The sequence below is a fragment of the Macaca fascicularis genome, chromosome 5, assembly GCF_037993035.2.
Source record: "Macaca fascicularis isolate 582-1 chromosome 5, T2T-MFA8v1.1".
Taxonomy (NCBI): domain Eukaryota; kingdom Metazoa; phylum Chordata; class Mammalia; order Primates; family Cercopithecidae; genus Macaca; species Macaca fascicularis.
Window position 1 is genome coordinate 58,265,522 of NC_088379.1, and position 18,001 is coordinate 58,283,522.

Consider the following 18,001-nt stretch of genomic DNA (forward strand, 5'->3'; position numbering starts at 1 on the left):
AACATAGTAAGCATTGTGTATTAGTTATTATTATGTATAATATCGTATTCTTTTATAACTTTTATTTTTTTCTTAGCAACACTTCTTTTACATTGTAAAATGTCTGTTTTTAAGGGAAGGCAGGGGCCGGGCGCGGTGGCTCAAGCCTGTAATCCCAGCACTTTGGGAGGCCGAGATGGGCGGATCACGAGGTCAGGAGATCGAGACCATCCTGGCTAACACGGTGAAACCCCGTCTCTACTAAAAAATACAAAAAACTAGCCGGGCGCGGTGGCGGGCGCCTGTAGTCCCAGCTACTCAGGAGGCTGAGGCAGGGGAATGGCGTGAACCCGGGAGGCGGAGCTTGCAGTGAGCTGAGATCTGGCCACTGCACTCCAGCCTGGGCGGCAGAGCGAGACTCCGTCTCAAAAAAAAAAAAAAAAAAAAAAGGGAAGGCAGGGTAGAAGTTTTTTTTTTTAACTTTTAAGTTCAGGGGTACATGTGCAGGATGTATGGATTTGTTACATAGGTAAACATGTGTCATGGGAGTTTGTTGTACAGATTATTTCATCACCTAGATATTCAGCCTGGTATCCATTAGGCTAATGATTAGGTGATGATGGTACCTAGTTTTTTAATTTGTTGAGCACACAATTCTTGATGACTTGGAGCTCTTTCCAAATGGACTAGACTACCAAGTAGTTCAAAAGTATTTGTTTCAGATTATTAATAATGGAATTGGATTTTGTCACAGTCACAATGTAAGTCTTGGGTTTAAAGAATTGTCAGTCATTGACTATCCAGATTTTTCCTGGTCCTTTCCCTTCTCCCACCCTTTGCCCTCCGGTAGGCCCCAGTGTGTGTTGTTCCCCTCTATGTGCCCTCATCATTTGGCTCCCACTTATAAGTGACAACATGTGGTATTTGGTTTTCTGTTCCTGTTAGTTTGCTGAGGATAATGGCTTCCAACTCCATCCATGTCCCTGCAAAGGACATGACCTCATTCTTTTTTATGGCTGCATAATATTCCATGATGTATATGTATAACTCTTTTAAAAATATTTTTCTATATGATCTCTGAATTCCTTTTTTTTTTTTTTTTTTTTTTTGAGATGGAGTCTTACTCTGTCACCCAGGCTGGAGTGCAGTGGTGCGATCTCGGCTCACTGCAACCTCCGCTTCCTGGGTTCAAGTGATTCACCTGCCTCAACCTCCTTAGAAGCTGTGATTACTTCATTGATATCACTTCATTACTTCATGGTGGTAGACAGGCATGCCACCACGCCTAATTTTTTTGTATTTTTGGTAGAGATGGGGTTTTGCCATGTTGGCCAGGCTGGTCTTGAACTCCTGACCTCAGGTGATCCACCTGCCTCAGCCTCCCAAAGTGCTGGGATTACAGCTATGAGCCACTGTGCCTGGCCCCTGAATTCCTTATATTATGTTTATATTTATATTGGATGTGTTTCCTTGGTAACCTTTTTTTATTTTTTAATTTTTTAAGAGACAGAGTCTCACTCTGTCACCCAGGCTGGAATGCAGTGGCATGATCATAGCTTATTGCAGCCTCCAATTCCTGGCCTCAAGCTATTGATTACAGGCATGAGCTACCATGCCTAGCTGTATTGCTTACCTTAATAACTATAGTGTTAAATAACATAGTTACTTCTTTGTAAAGTAATTATTATATTTCTAGTTCCTTTTCTCTCCCACTCACCTACCATCTGATTTCAGAAAATATCTTATTTACTTTAGTGTTTTGTTTTTTCATTTTCTTTCAAGATAAGGTCTTGCTGTATTGCTCAGGCTGAAGTGCAGTGGCATGATCATAGCTCACCACACTCATTGCAGCCTCCAACTCCTGAGTTCAAGTGATTCTCCCACATTAGCCTCCCGAGTAGCTGGGACTAGAGGTGTGCCCAACCATACCAGCCTAAGTTTTAAAGTTTTTTGTAAAGATGGGGTCTCGCTATGCACAGGCTGGTCTCAAATTCCTGGCCTCAAGCGATTCTCTTGCTTTGTCCTCCCAAGTCACTGGGATTACAGGTGCGAGCCACTGCACCTGGTGTATATATACACTTTTATCTTGTTTACATCTTCTATATCATTTGTGCATTGTTGCATTTAAAATGTTCACTTTCTATTTTGTAACCATGATGCCCACATTTGTATAAGATTTAGTCCTGCCTTAAATAGATTCAATGCTCATGTTGTCTTTTATCTGAATGACAATTTGGTTGAGTATAACGTTCCTGGATTATACTTGGATTTTCTTGAGGATTTTGAGAGCTGTATTCTGTATTCCATTGATTTCTTTCCCTTTAAAGGTGGCAACATTTTTTTCTGGTGAGTGTTAATCTACCATTTGTGTTTCTTTCTCCCTTCTTCCTCATTTCTTACATCTTTGAATAGATCCTTGATTGGTTCCTTTTAGATTGTTTCTTATAATAAAGTCTGAGTCTTTGGAGGACTATTTGTAGGAGGTTCTGGGGAAAGGCCATGACTTTGTTCCAGGCTAGCAGGAATTTACCATAATTCACAATGGTGTTCCTTATCACATATGCCTGAGTGTGGGATTTAATTATATTAGGTTTAATTTCTCTAAAACTTGCAGTTGCAGGTTTGTTCGTAACGAATTGTTTTGCCTTCTACTCTGCCTCACTGAGAGACTATTTCCAGCAAATGTGTTTCTGTGTGATTCCTTATCCAGCCCTTCCCCACTGCTGTTTCTTGGTGCCATTCAGTTCTAGGGATGTTTTCACTGCTGTCTATGAGCCTTATTTCCATTATACATACATACATATATATATAGTTTTCCATTATATTAAAGGAGGACTTTTTTGTCTTTTCAGGGTACGTCACTGGCTTCAGAGAACTCTTACGCTGCCAGTTTTGTAGCCACAGATGATCTTTTGGTGTCTTCCTATACTTCTGTTTGACCTTTATTACATTTAGTAGTCCCATCTCATTTATTATGAGTAGGAGGTCATAGATTCCTGTTAGTTTAATCAAAGATGGAGTTACACTTCTTTTTCTTATTAGCTTGATTTTGTTCTCTGAGAGGAGAAAGGAGCAATATAGTCTCTCAATTGTAGTTTAAAAACCAGAATATGCTTTTACAATTTATACTGTATATGCATTTTATTTATGTTTTTATTATGCTGAGATCTATTTTAAATAATTAATTGCTAATAATTTGATCTTAGTTTATATAAACTATTTTGCATTTTAAAATAACAGCTATTTTGCATTTTTTAATAACAGCAACTGAGGCATGAAAACTTGGTGAATCTCTTGGAAGTGTGTAAGAAAAAAAAACGATGGTACCTAGTCTTTGAATTTGTTGACCACACAATTCTTGACGACTTGGAGCTCTTTCCAAATGGACTAGACTACCAAGTAGTTCAAAAGTATTTGTTTCAGATTATTAATGGAATTGGATTTTGTCACAGTCACAATGTAAGTATTGGGTTTAAATAATTTGCTTTATCACATATTTATTCATTAATTAATCCTTTAATCTGTCTTATTGATTTATGCATTTGAAAATAAGTTTCAGAAAGTCAGTATACTTTAACACTAAATACTTCATCTGTGCATCTTATTAATTGGAGTTAAATATTTGTTTTCTGGGTTTTTTTTGTTTGTTTGTTTTGTTTTTTTCCGAGATGGAGTCTTGCTCTTTTGCCCAGGCTGTAGCTCAGTGGCAAGATCTCAGCTCACTGCAACTTCTGCCCCCCAGGTTCAAGTGATTCTCCTGCCTCAGCCTCTCAAGTAGCTGGGATTACAGGCATGTACCACCACGCCCGGCTAATTTTTGTATTCTTAGTAGAGATGGGGTTTCACAATGTTGTCCAGGCTGGTCTCAAAACTCCCAACCTCAGGTGATCCACCTGCCTTGGCCTCCTAAAGTGCTGGAATTACAGGCATGAGCCACTGTGCCTGTCCCTGTTTTCTGTTCTTTTTTAAGGTAATATTTACTAAGTGAAATGCACAAATTTTAAGTGATGAATCTTGAGAAATGTATAGACCCAAGGATCTGTGTGTTTGTTAGTTTGTGTTCTCTTGCCTAATTACAAAGTGTGAATATATGAAAATTTCTATCCTTACCCTGTAGTCTATCACAATAATTTTATATACTTTGAGTATCATATAAAAGCACCTCCAAGAAGAATGACACCTATAAAGTATAAATGAATAGCTCAACACATAGATTTTGCCAGTTTTACAAAATATTTTAAATGACATTTTTTTGTGTGGTTATAAAAGTAATAAATATTAATGGTAGAAAAACTTAAAACTAAAGATAATTATAAAAGAAAGAAAAAATCATTTTACGTACCTGCCACCTAAATTGATTTTCGGTTATTAGTATTATTCACTGTCTTTAATTTTTTAACTGTCTTTTATTGTGTAGTTTCGTTATGTTATTCAGTTATAGTGTGAAGTCTACATATATAAAAAAATTGCTTAGTAGAGGCAGATACCTAGTTTCCACTGGAAAACACACTGCCCTTTTTTAGGAGGCCTTCCATCGTGGCCTCCTGGCAACTTTGGAATGATACAGGCTCAGAAAATCTATTCTGAGAAACCTAATTTTGAGACTATCTGTCTCTTAGGGCAGACTCACATTGACCAAACTCAGGAGACTGAATGCCAGTTTAGTAAATTGCAAAGAGAGATAATTGTTACAGGGGTGAAATATATAAAGTAGAATAACAATAATGTTGAATTTGCAAGAAATCAGATCAGCATGAGGTGTTAGTGAATTAAATACTTAATGTATCAGTTTAAAAGATACTGATTCATCCTTCTTCATAAAAATGATGATATCTTCCCAATGGGCCTGTAATATTTGGAGTTAGGTGGCTGAATGCCCTACATTCATCTCTGTACTAAGGATAGGCTTGCCAGTGGAACCAGTAAGCAAAAAGAACCATTGTCTCTCTCACGTTAGAAGCGCATTTGAATGTGTCCTGCCTCCATTGCTTCTGTGTCCCTTTATTTTTATACTTTCATGATGAATCAACCCACGTTTAACATAACACATTCTACCTTTAGATGTACAGATACATCCAGGCAGTTTAGAGTCAAGTACTGCTGGCATGGGTGCCATTCCGTGTTTAAGGGAAGAGATTTTAGGCCGGGCATGGTGGCTCATGCCTGTAATCCTAGCACTTTGTGGGGCCGAGGTGGTCTGATCCCTTAAGGTCAGGAGTTTGAAACCAGCCTGGTCAACATGGTGAAATCCCCATCTCTACTAAAAATACAGAAAAATTAGCTGGGCATGGTGGCAGGCACCTGTAATCCCAGCTACTTGGGAGGCTGAGGCAGGAGAATTGCTTGGACCCAGGAAGCAGAGGTTGCAGTGAGCTGAGATCGTGCCACTGCCTTCCAGCTTGGGCAATACAGTGCGACTCTGTCTCAAAAAAAAAAAAAAGGAGATTGTAAAATCCAGTGTTTCTCCAGGCGTGATGGCTCACGCCTGTAATTCCAGCAATTTGGAAGGCTGAGGCAGGCGGATCACCTGAGGCAGGAGTTTGAGACCAGCCTGGCCAAGATGGAGAAACCCCATCCCTACTAAAAATACAAAATTAGCTGGGTGTGGTGGGACATGCCTGTAATCCCAGCTACTCGGAAGGCTGAGGCAGGAGAATCGCTTGAACCTGGGAGGCAGAGGTTGTGGTAAGCTGAGGTTGTGCCATTGCACTCCAGCCTGGGCAACAAGAGCAAAACTCCATCTCAAAAAAAAAAAAAAAAAAATTCCAGTGGTTCCCTGCTAAGCTTCAGAGCATTTACATATCTCTTTAAACTATAGAAAATGTGAATTTTTATGGGTAAACTGATCTCACTCTAATTTATAAACACTTGTCTCAAGGGAACATTAGTGTTATTAAATGTTGCCTGGCAGTCATATTACTTTTTTTCTAGTCCATTTACTCTTTTTTTTTTTTTGAGACAGAGTCTCACTCTGTCACCCATGCTGGAGTGACACGATCTTGGCTCACTGCAACCTCTGCCTCCTGGGTTCAAGCGGTTCTCCTGCCTCAGCCTCTCAAGTAGCTGGGATTACAGGTGTGCACCACCACACCTGGCTAAGTTTTGTATTTTTAGTAGAGATGGGGTTTCGCCATGTTGGCCAGGCTGGTCTTGAACTTCTGGCCTCAAGTGATCGGCTCACCTCGGCCTCCCAAAGTGCTGGCATTACAGGCATGAGCCACTGTGCTCAGCCTCCATTTACTCTTAAACTCTTCGTAGCACCTATCCTTAGGGTTATTGTGAGAATAAAATAAGTTAAAACATGAGAAACATTTAGAATAGTGCCTGACACATAAGTATTCAAGTGTTAGCTATTATTACCATTATTATTGAAGGTATATTTTAAGGTTTTGTTTTCTGGGCAGTTAACATTTCTCTTCTTAATGCAGACAGATAATAATGGTAGGGGCTGGAATAAATAAACACACAAATATATACATACATACATACATATGTAAACACATATACATACACATAAGGATGAGATACTTGACTTTAAGAAAATGAAAACATTTATTCTCAAATATATTACTCATTTTTAAATGTATCTATATATGTGAACACTTGAATTTTTAAAAATATAAATATTATTTTAATCCTTTTATGAGCCAGACTGAATAACATATTTAAAACCAAATTTAAGGTTTCTGTCAATTCAAGTTTGACCCAAATAGTACAGAACATTATAAGGTTTGTAGAACCCTAAACGCCTTTTTTACTGAAATTACTAGGTATCATAATTTATTTAGGTTATACCTAGTATTAAAGACCCATATCAGAGCCTACCCTTTTCATAGTACTTTTTCTGGCCACCCCAGTCTGCAATGATGGATTTTAGGAAAAATTCAACTCATATCATCTTGGTTATACTTAGAATCTATTGTTGTTACCGTAAGTTATAAGGTATTAGAGTTGGGAAGAAACATGGTGATCATGCACTTTAGCCCCCTCATTTGTGGGCTGAGAAGATAGAAAGATTGAGTTGTCTATGGCTGTACTGAAAACCAGGGACTAGACCCAGGTCTCCCAACTCCCAGTTTAGCTCTTTCTTTTTTTCTTTTTTTTTTTTTTTTTTTTTGAGATGGAGTCTCACTCTGTTGCCTAGGATGGAGTGCAGTGGCATGATCTCGGCTCACTGCAAGCTCCGCCTCCCAGGTTCACGCCATTCTCCCTGCCTCAGCTTCCTGAGTAGCTGGGACTACAGGCACCCACCACCACGCCAGGCTAATTTTTTGTATTTTTAGTAGAGACGGGGTTTCACTGTGTTAGCCAAGATGGTCTCGATCTCCTGACCTCATGATCCACCCACCTCGGTCTCCCAAAGTGCTGGGATTACAAGTGTGAGTCACCGTGCCTGGACCGTTTAGCTTTCTCTATCACAGCACAGATGGTCTGAGACTGGACCTGTGTCCTCATCACTGATATCTAGGGTAATAAAAGTTGGTAGCCTGTACAACATGCTCAGCAATGGCAGATTGCCATTTAGAATGCTGGTCTTCTGAAAGAGTTTAAAACAAATCTATCTTTTGTAGTTTTCAAAATACGATTTGCTTATATTAGAGAATTAGGCCTAATAATGTCTTTTGCGTAGCTGTAGATTTTTAAATATATATATATTTTTTCAGATGGTGGCTCTGTCACCCAGGCTGGAGTGCAATGGCGCAATCTCGGCTTACTGCAACCTTCTCCCTCCCAGGTTCAAGCGATTCTCCTGCCTGAGCCTCCAAAGTATCTGGGATTACAGGTGCCTGCCACCGCGCCTGGCTAATTTTTGTATTTTGACTAGAGACGAAGTTTCACCATGTTGGCCAGGCTGGTCTCAAACTCCTGACCTCAAGTGATCTGCCTGCCTTGGCCTCCCAAAGTGTTGGGATTACAGGCGTGAGCCACTGCGCCCGGCCTATTGATTTTTGATTTATTGTATTTCTAAGCTGCATTTCCTCTTTCCCATTCCTCTGAGCACCAACCTAGTTTAGGCCTTTGTCACCTCATACTGGTACCACTGCTCTTCTTCCTGCCTCTCATCTTTCTCTCTGATTTAGCTCATTTATGGCCAACATCAATTTTAAATACCACATTGTCTGTCACTTCCATGGGTTCCCAGGGTCTTGCCACACTTCCTAGTATGTCAGCTGAGATATTCCTCCTCCACTTCACACAACCTGTACTCTAGAAAAAAACGTTTTCTGGCCAGGCACAGTGGCTCACGCCTGTAATCTCAGCACTTTGGGAGGCCGAGGCAGGTGGATCACCTGAGGTCAGGAGTTTGAGACCATCCTGGCCCAACATGGTGAAACCCCGTCTCTACTAAAAGTACAAAAATTAGCTGGGCATGGTGGCAGGAGCCTGTAATCCCAGCTACTCGAGAGGCTGAGACAGAAGAATCGCTTGAACCCAGGAGGCGGAGGTTGCAGTGAGCCGAAATCGCGCCTTTGTACTCCAGCCTGGGCAACAAGAGCAAGACTCTGTCTTTAAAAAAAAAAAGTTTTCCCACAATCTCTTATCTATCCCCATTTACATTCTTGCTCTCTTTGTTACATTCGCTTGGGTTGCCCTTCTTTTTCTTTATTTATCTAGGTCATACTTAGTGTTAAAGACCTATGTTAGAGCCCAACCCCTGCATAAAAATTATCCCTGACTGCCCCAGCTTCAATGATAGCCTTACTCTCTTAGTCTGAGGAGTCATTAACTGAACAGTTGATTTAGTAATTTGAAAAAATATATTTTATCCAATATTTTTGATTGTTTAAATAAAATTTCAAGTATAAATGTTCTTTCTTGCCCAACTAGGTCCTAGGTTGTTTAGGGCTAGGAGCAACTTTCTATGCTTTTGTTTGTATTCTTTAGAGGGACAAGATACAATGCCCTGCACAGAGCAGGTGCCCCAAAATAATTAATTTTATTTAACATCTGTCACACTCTGCTTCTTGTCTAGATCATACACAGAGATATAAAGCCAGAGAATATATTAGTCTCCCAGTCTGGCGTTGTCAAGCTATGCGATTTTGGATTTGCGCGAACATTGGCAGCTCCTGGGGAGGTTTATACTGATTATGTGGCAACCCGATGGTACAGAGCTCCAGAACTATTGGTTGGTGACGTCAAGTATGGCAAGTAAGACAGCAGTAAAGGGGAGGAGTAGATTTTTACTCTTGCTTCTTGCTACAGTGGAATATGTTTATGATATAATAAATGATCTCTCTAATACTGAAAGTAAGGCTTGAGTTTCAGGGGCTGTATAAAGTGATTTGTAATCATTTTTGGTGCTTCCCCTTTAAACATTCCTGTGAAACAAGTATACTTGTTTTAGAGATGGGGAAATTAAGTGGTCCATTTTATACAGTGGATTGTAAATAGATACATTTATCACTTGTAAATAGAGGTGAACATTGATTGGTTAAATGTGACATTGTTGGAATAGGGAAGATGGAGTAAGCAAGGGTGGAGGCAGAAATATAACTAAGTAAAATGTTTTTAAAACATAAATTGTCTTCACAAGGGAATTCTTCAAAGAAGAAAGGATTGTAGCTTTTACTGCTTTTGATTGAAATCTTTCTAAAATATTTTCTACAATTTCTGTTTTCAGAGCAGACTACACATTATTTATTATTTTCTTGATTACTGAGTTCTTATTTTGCTACCATGTTATAATTTTTGTGCCATTTTATAATTCAGCAATAACCTTAAGCATTTTAAGGTAGTTGTTCCTATATCAAATGATGCTTGCGTATTCTTTGAGTTCTTGTAACTGATTTTTAAGATCGTTTCAAATTTTTTATACCTAGGCTGGGCGTGGTGGCTCATGCCTTTAATCCCAGCACTTTGGGAGGCCCAGGTGGGCGGATCATGAGGTCAGGAGTTCAAGACCAGCCTGACCAACATGGTAACACCCCGTCTCTACTAAAAATACAAAAATTAGTCAGGCATGGTGGCATGCACCCGTAATCCCAGCTACTCGGGAGTCTGGGGCAGGAGAATCGCTTGAACCTGGGAGGTGGAGGTTGCAGTGAGCTGAGATTGCACCACTGCACTCCAGCCTGGGTGACAGAGTGAGATTCTGTCTCAAAAAAAAAAAAAAAAAAAAAAAATTTATCCCTATCAGCCTTCAGTTCTCTTCATTGTTACTGTATTTATCCTTAGCAGCCACCTCCTCTTTCTGGTATACTGTTTTCAGTGTACCATGGCATAGCATGGATTGGTCAAGCTTGCTAGAGTTATGTGTAAACAAAGAATGAATAGGCCCTAAATGGAGCCTGAGAGTCTTATTTCCAGAATAAAGTATACATAATAACTGTTTTGGCTTTTCAGAAGGCATTTCCTTTTTATGTCACATGATTGAAGTTTCTGGAAAGCTCACTTATGCAAAATTGGGAGTTAGAACTTTAATAGGGAAATATCTTTTCATGGGTAATTTAAGACTTACTGTAGGTTGAGTATTCCTTATCCTAAATGCTTGGGACCAGAAGTGTTGCAGATTTCAGATTTTTTTTTTTTTTTTGGATTTTGGGATATTTGCATTATACCATTGGAGCATGCCAAATCTGAGAATCTGAAATCTGAAATGCTCTCCTTGGCGTTTCCTTTGAGCATCACCTCAGTGCTCAAAAAGTTTTGGGTTTTGGAGCATATTAGGATGCCAGATTTTACACCACATTGCTTTTTTTTTTTCAGGGCTGTTGATGTGTGGGCCATTGGTTGTCTGGTAACTGAAATGTTCATGGGGGAACCCCTATTTCCTGGAGATTCTGATATTGATCAGCTATATCATATTATGATGTGTTTAGGTAAGGTTACACATCTGTGTTTTAAATTTTAGAGATTTTTCTGCATATTCATTTGTGCATGTGTGTTTGTGATTTTTTAAGCTGTTGCATTAAAGATTATATATGTTTTAAGTGAAGGTAGGGAGCATATAGGAAAACTGTGTGTGTGTGTGTGTGTGTGTGTGTTTTGAGATGGAGTTTCGCTGTCCTTGCCCAGGCTGGAGTGCAGTGGTGCAATCTCGGCTCACTGCAACCTCCGCCTCCCGGGTTCAAGTGATTCTCCTGCCTCAGCCTCCCGAGTAGCTGGGATTACAGGCGTGCACCACCATGCCTGGCTAATTTTATATTTTTAGTAGAGATGGGGCTTCTCTGCGTTGGTCAGTCTGGACTCGAACTCCTGACATCAGGTGATCTGCCCACCTTGGCCTCCCAAAGTGCTGGGATTACAGGCATGAGCCACCATGCCTGGCCCTGATGCATGTTCTTAATCACACTACCTCCCCTTTCACCTCAACAAAGAGGAAAAGAGCAGAAGTTGTGCATTTCTCTGCACTTTTACATACAGTTAATTACATGTAGAGAGGACGCAATGATCATTTATTATTCTTGAGTCAGTAAGCATTTGGTGTAATATAACTACTGTCCTTACTTTCCATTCAAGAGGAGGGACAGAGATTTCCAGGGTTGGTTTAATCTTACCACAGATTTGGACTTTTGCTGTTAGTGCTTTTGACAGAATTTCAAAGCTGGACTATCAAAATCTTACGTTTGTTGAAATATCAACTTCATGTTTGAAGATGGAGCTTAGAAATGGAAATAATGGGAAAATATTTGGGGTAATTCAACTATTTGATTTGAAGTTTTCAGGTTAGAAATTAAATAAGCAGTACAATGGTTTCTTACAGTGGAATTTTCAGATATGTTTTATATTCAACTAGATATTAAAGTTGAGAAAAAAGATAAAGTGCTCAAATCTGACTTTAAGATAAGCACAAAATCAGTTGACCAAATATTAAATTCTTAAAGGGGTAGAACTGATTTATCTAGATTATATCCTGTCCATATGACTATTAATATTTTTATTGTTTTGTTCAGCACTTTATGCTTTGTAGTTAGAAACGAAGTGCTGGTACTTATATCTGGAAAGTTATAAAATATTTTTTACCTGTCCTTTTCCTATGCTCCTTAAGACTTCCATGTACCACCACAGTAACAGCATTGTCCTTGGTCAATTTTGCATGTTGACAGAGCCCCAAACTCCATAAGCTGTGTTCCACTATTTCCTCTACTTCACACCACATGTCTCTTCACCACTTCTGTCATGTTGTATAATAACAGAGATATGTGCTGTTTTCACTTCCAGGTAATCTAATTCCAAGACATCAGGAGCTTTTTTATAAAAATCCCGTGTTTGCTGGAGTAAGGTTGCCTGAAATCAAGGAAAGAGAACCTCTTGAAAGACGCTATCCTAAGCTCTCTGAAGTGGTGATAGATTTAGCAAAGGTAATCATACTTATTGTTTATACTTTATGACAGGGAATTTATGCACTATCAAGACTTATTTTTTCTTTTTTTCCTTGTCTAGTTGATCTTTTATTTTATTTTATTTTATTTTATTTTATTTTATTTTATTTTATTTTATTTTTTTGAGGCGGAGTCTCGCTGGTCGCCGAGGCTGGAGTGCAGTGGCGCGGTATCGGTTCACTGGAAGCTCCGCCTCCCGGGTTCACGCCATTCTCCTGCCTCAGCCTCCGGCGTAGCCGGGACTACAGGCGCCCGCCACCAAGCACGGCTAATTTTTTGTATTTTTAGTAGAGACGGGGTTTCACCGTGTTAGCCAGGATGGTCTCCATCTCCTGACCTCGTGATCCGCCCGCCTCGGCCTCCCAAAGTGCTGGGATTACAGGCTTGAGCCACCGCGCCCGGCTTTTTTTTTTTTTTTTTTTTTTTTTTTTTTTTTTTTTGAGACGGAGTCTCGCTCTGTCACCCAGGCTGGAGTGCAGTGGCCAGATCTCAGCTCACTGCAAGCTCCGCCTCCCGGGTTCACGCCATTCTCCTGCCTCAGCCTCCCGAGTAGCTGGGACTACAGGCGCCCGCCACCGCGCCCGGCTAGTTTTTTGTATTTTTTAGTAGAGACGGGGTTTCACGGTGTTCGCCAGGATGGTCTCGATCTCCTGAGCTCGTGATCCGCCCGTCTCGGCCTCCCAAAGTGCTGGGATTACAGGCTTGAGCCACCGCGCCCGGTCTGGCTTTTTTTTTTTTTTTGAGACGGAGTCTCACTCTGTCACCCAGGCTAGAATGCAGTGGTGCGATCTCGGCTCACTGCAAGCTCTGCCTCCTGAGTTCAGGCCATTCTCCTGCCTCAGCCTCCCGAGTAGCTAGGACTACAGGCGCCCACCACCACGCCTGGCTAATTTTTTAAATTTTTAATAGAGACGGGGTTTCACTGTATTAGCCAGGATGGTCTTGATCTCCTGAGCTCGTGATCCGCCCACCTCAGCCTCCCAAGCTGGGATTACAGGCATGAGCCACCATGCCTGGCCTCTAGTTGATCTTTTAGGTCAACAATTTCCTGTAATGATTTTAATTTTTGTACATTTAGAAAAAAATTAAATAATTTGATGGGGGTAACTTCAGAGAAAAAGGACTGAAAATTTTACCTGTTTTAAAACTCATTAAGAAACCATTTATTGTTATCTAGCATTTTGTAAATGTGAAAACATCCTCATTGAAAAACATACTAAAAACATAAAAACACTGTATGATTTTAACGTTTAACATTTAAAATACAAGCCTTGTGTAAATGGAAAAGAAAATAAAAGTAGGATAAGAAAATAAAAAGGGGTTGGGCACGGTAGCTCAAGCCTGTAATCCCAGCACTGTGGGAGGCTAAGGTGGGTGGATCACTTGAGGTCAGGAGTTCGAGACCAGCCTGGCCAACATGGTGAAACCCCATCTCTACTAAAAATACAAAAAAATTAGCTGGGCGTGGTGGCGTACATCTGTAATCCCAGCTACTCGGGATGCTGAGGCAGAAGAATCACTTGAACCCAGGAGACAGAGGTTACAGTGAGCTGAGATAGCGCCACTGCACTCCATCCTCGGCGACAGAGTGAATCTCTCTCTCTCTCTAAATAAATAAATAACGGTTAGAGAAGCAGGAAAATATTAAAATGTAGGGCATAGGATGGCTGGGCGCGGTGGCTCACACCTGTAATCCCAGCACTTTGGGAGGCCAAGGCATGTGGATCACAAGGTCAGGAGTTCAAGACCAGCCTGGCCAAGATGGTGAAACCCCATCTCTACTAAAAATACAAAAATTAGCTAGGTGTGGTGGCATGTGCCTGTAACCCCAGTTACTCGGGAGGCTGAGGCAGACAATTGCTTGAACCTGGAATGTGGAGGTTTCAGTGAGCTGAGATTACACTACTGCACTCCAGCCTGGGCAACAGAGCGAGACTCTGTCTCAAAATAAATAAATAAATAAATAAAATGTAGGGCATAGGATCATGATCTGTATGGTATTGTCAAAGGGGTATTTGCTTAGCCACTGGATTGGCTGCAGCCAGTTTACAAATGGCCAATACTTTTTTGTTGTATTTGATTAAGGAAGATGTTAGAGGTTTTCATTCTATCAAGTAAGAATCTACTCTAAAAGTTGACCTTTTTGGGGAATTATTAGCTCAAAAAGTTCTCATTAGTTAAGATTGTTTAAAGTATTGATAAAATATGTACCTCTAAAACACTAGGCTATAACATTTACCCATTTTTTTTTTAATTCTTTAACTCATGAAGTTTAATAAGCTTATAACTAATTATAACAAGTTCTTAGAATAATACATTTCCAGTTTGTTACATAATCTTTTAACAGATGCAAATATTTTTAATTGGTACAAGCTTTATAATCTTGTAAGGAGATACAAGGGAATAAAGGTAAAACTATTGTCCAACTTGTGTACCTTGATCATACCTTAAAGAATCATATAAAACTTTGAAAATATTTTATTATGGAAAATTTCAAACAGAAAAGAAAATAGAAAGAATAGTTGTATAACAAACCTTCATGTACTTGTCATCTAGTTTCCACAATTATCAACCTTTTGATAATCTTGTTTAATTTATCTACACTTTTCAGCTTTTTTTGGAGCATTTTGAAGCAAATCGCAGACATGTTATTTTACTTATAAAAGAAGCACAGTTATGCGGAGAACTTTTCTTGTTCATTTAAAGCTACTTATTGAGCCCCTTCTATTTTTACTGGCATTTTAGGGGCTTTAATGAATCAGAACAAGACTTTGCAATAAAATAAAATAAAATAATCTTTGTAAAGCATCTAGCATAGTGATAAGTACAGGGTAAATCCTTTCCATTCTGTAATAGCCTTAAGTTTTGAAACTTCCAATTAATTTCTTACCATCATAAAATATCTAATTGATGTTTAAAGTTTCATTAATTTCCACAAAATTTCATTTCATAGTTTGAATTAGGATCTAAATGAAGACTATAGATTGCAATTGGTTGGTATGTTTTTAAAACTTTATTTATAAGCTTCTCTTCATCTCTTTCTTTTTTGTTTAAACCTTGCAATTTATTTGTTGAAGAAACTAAGTCATTTGTCCTTAGAATTTTCTACATAATGTGGTATACATGTTCCTCTGTGTCCTGTATTTCTTATAAACTCACAGTAGAGCTAGAACTTGAACAGAATCAGGTTGATTTTTTGGCAGCACTACTTCATAGGAGGTTTGCGTATTTCCATATAGAGACACTGAATGTTTGGTGGTCTTTTTGTGATACTAGCAACCATTGATGGTCATTGTCTAGATTTGTGCTTTGTTCTTTATCCTTGATTATAGATGCATAAAGTACATTGGTGTGCAAGTGTGGTGGATTGTGCTGGTAATCCCAGCATTTTGGGAAGCTGAGGAGGGTGGATAGCTTGAGCCCAGGAGTTTGAGACCAGCTTGGGCAACATGGCAAAACCCTGTCTCTACAAAAAATACAAAAATTAGCTGGGTGTGGTGGTGCATACCTGTGGTTCCAGCTACTCAGGAGACTGAGGTGGAAGGATCATCTGAGCCTAGAGAGGTCATGGCTGCGGTTGAGTAGCGATCACACCAGCCTGGGTGACAGAGTGAGACCCTGTCTTAAAAAAAAAAGAAAAAAATCATTGACTATAAAGAGGAATTTTTTTCATATTTATAAATTTAAATGTAGGTAGTTTTTCTTTGATATGAACTCTAGATGTTCTTAATTTTTCAGAAATGCTTACATATTGACCCTGACAAAAGACCCTTCTGTTCTGAGCTCCTACACCATGATTTCTTTCAAATGGATGGATTTGCTGAGAGGTATAGTACTTACCCATGTTTTTCAGGCCATACCAACCTAGGGTTAAAGTAAGTCTTCCACAATAGTCACAGTCTTCCACAATAGCACTTCTCTTATTTCTGTTCCCACCTACTTTGCAGGATCTCAGATATCTACCACCCTACCCCCATATTCCCTTAGCAATAATGCAGTTCCTAGGGGTGGTCTCCTACATTTACTAAATTAGTGCTCTTGGTTTTCATGAAGCAGTCACTTTAAGCTCTTCTTTCTGTCTCCCTGTGGTGACATCTACCAGTTAGGTCATTGATTTCTATGTTGCTACCAACTGTGTGATGCCATCATCTTAGATGCTGATGTAGTTATAAAAGTGCCATCTTCTGTTGCTGCCAAACTCATATCACACCAAGTGCTTTGATACTGCTGACACTGCTGATGTGTTGGAGACACAGTGAAGCTGACAAAACACAGAATAGTGAGATGAGTGGCAGTAACGTGTAGCTTAATAAAAGATAGCTAGGTCTTCCTAATTGCTTCTGTATTCAATTAGTTGTGATATGTTGTTTTTGTGGAAGTATATGAAGAAACTCTGGACTCACGTAAGTAGATAATAGTGGGCATGCTTTGATTCTATACCAAAACTCTGATACCATAGCAAAACTTGACAGTTGTAGTGTCTTTTTTTTTTTTTTTTGAGATGGAGTTTCGCTCTTGTTGCCCAGGCTGGAGTGCACTGGTGCGATCTTGGCTCACTGCAACCTCTACCTCCTGGGTTCAAGTGATTCTCTTGCCTCAGCCTCCCGAGTAGCTGGGATTACTAGCATGTGCCACCACAGCCGGCTAATTTTGTATTTTTAGTAGAGATGGGGTTTCTCCATGTTGGTCAGGCTGGTCTCAAAACTCCTGACCTCAGGTGATCTGTCCGCCTGGGCCTCCCAAAGTGCTGGGATTACAGGTGTGAGCCACTGTGTCCGGCCCAGTGGTAGTTTCTTAAAGGCTGGTTGCATTGTGGAATCTGAAACCATATCATTGAGTTTTTCTTCCTTTGTTAAATTAAAATCCATTGGTCTGTCCTTCCTTTTTAATGAATCTTTTACCCATGCATGCTTTTGTAATATCATGCTTTAGTGATTTGGAAAATATTAGTTTGCTGAGTTATACAGATCTTAAAAATATTGACTTATTTCTTGTACAGCATCAAAAATTACATTCTATCTCATAAAAGTTTGTGAGTTTTGGGAAGCTGCTAAGCTCACAGTAGTGGATACAAGTTTAACAGAATTGTAATTTTTGCATACAATTTTGAATTTTATCATTGACACAGTAAGTTCAGTTTTCCTTGAAGTGACAAGATCACTTTATTTGTTAAAAGAAAATGTTTCACATAGAACCGAAGTCTTAATATTCATAGTTTTTCTGTCAGTGTTTCAAGTAAAAATATCTAGTTTAGTATCTATTTGTATCACAAATAATTACGCAAGCATTTTTCTTAAGACAACCATAGTATTTTGGTTTGTAGCAGAGGTGCTTTATGTATATTATCATTTTGTCACACAGACGATAAAAAAAGGATGCTTTTAAGAGTTTGGCTTTAACTAAGTTAATACCTTTTTGCTGCTTCATCAGAGACATTCTTAAGCAAGACTGCCTTTAAAAAAAAAAAAAAGGCCACTGAGAATGTGTGGCTATCAAGAAAGTAATGACTGCTAGTACATTTTGGTTTTGCTGCTTTGATTCTTGGTAAGGTGTCAGCAGGTTTATCCACCACTGCTTTCGTGTTAATGTGGTAAGAAAGACAAACATCTTTATGTTAAAATAATAGCATTGACTTTGTGAACCTTGTGAAGGTTCTTAGGGATCCCCAAAGATCTACACACCACCCTTTCCAAACT

General features: G+C 39.4%; 1 protein-coding gene across 3 annotated transcripts in view; it reads left to right on the forward strand.

Moving 5' to 3' along the window:
• The window catches only part of CDKL2 (cyclin dependent kinase like 2), a 53,970-nt gene that overhangs the window by 14,467 nt on the left and 21,502 nt on the right, over positions 1 to 18,001 (forward strand). For all 3 annotated transcript variants that reach the window (XM_074039860.1, XM_045392485.3, XM_045392486.3), the window contains 5 exons: positions 3,244 to 3,438; positions 8,954 to 9,132; positions 10,690 to 10,802; positions 12,145 to 12,284; positions 16,044 to 16,132. In XM_074039860.1, the coding sequence (XP_073895961.1) occupies positions 10,730 to 10,802; positions 12,145 to 12,284; positions 16,044 to 16,132 (302 nt within the window). In that variant the 5' untranslated portion in view covers positions 3,244 to 3,438; positions 8,954 to 9,132; positions 10,690 to 10,729. The remainder of the gene's footprint in view (positions 1 to 3,243; positions 3,439 to 8,953; positions 9,133 to 10,689; positions 10,803 to 12,144; positions 12,285 to 16,043; positions 16,133 to 18,001) is intronic.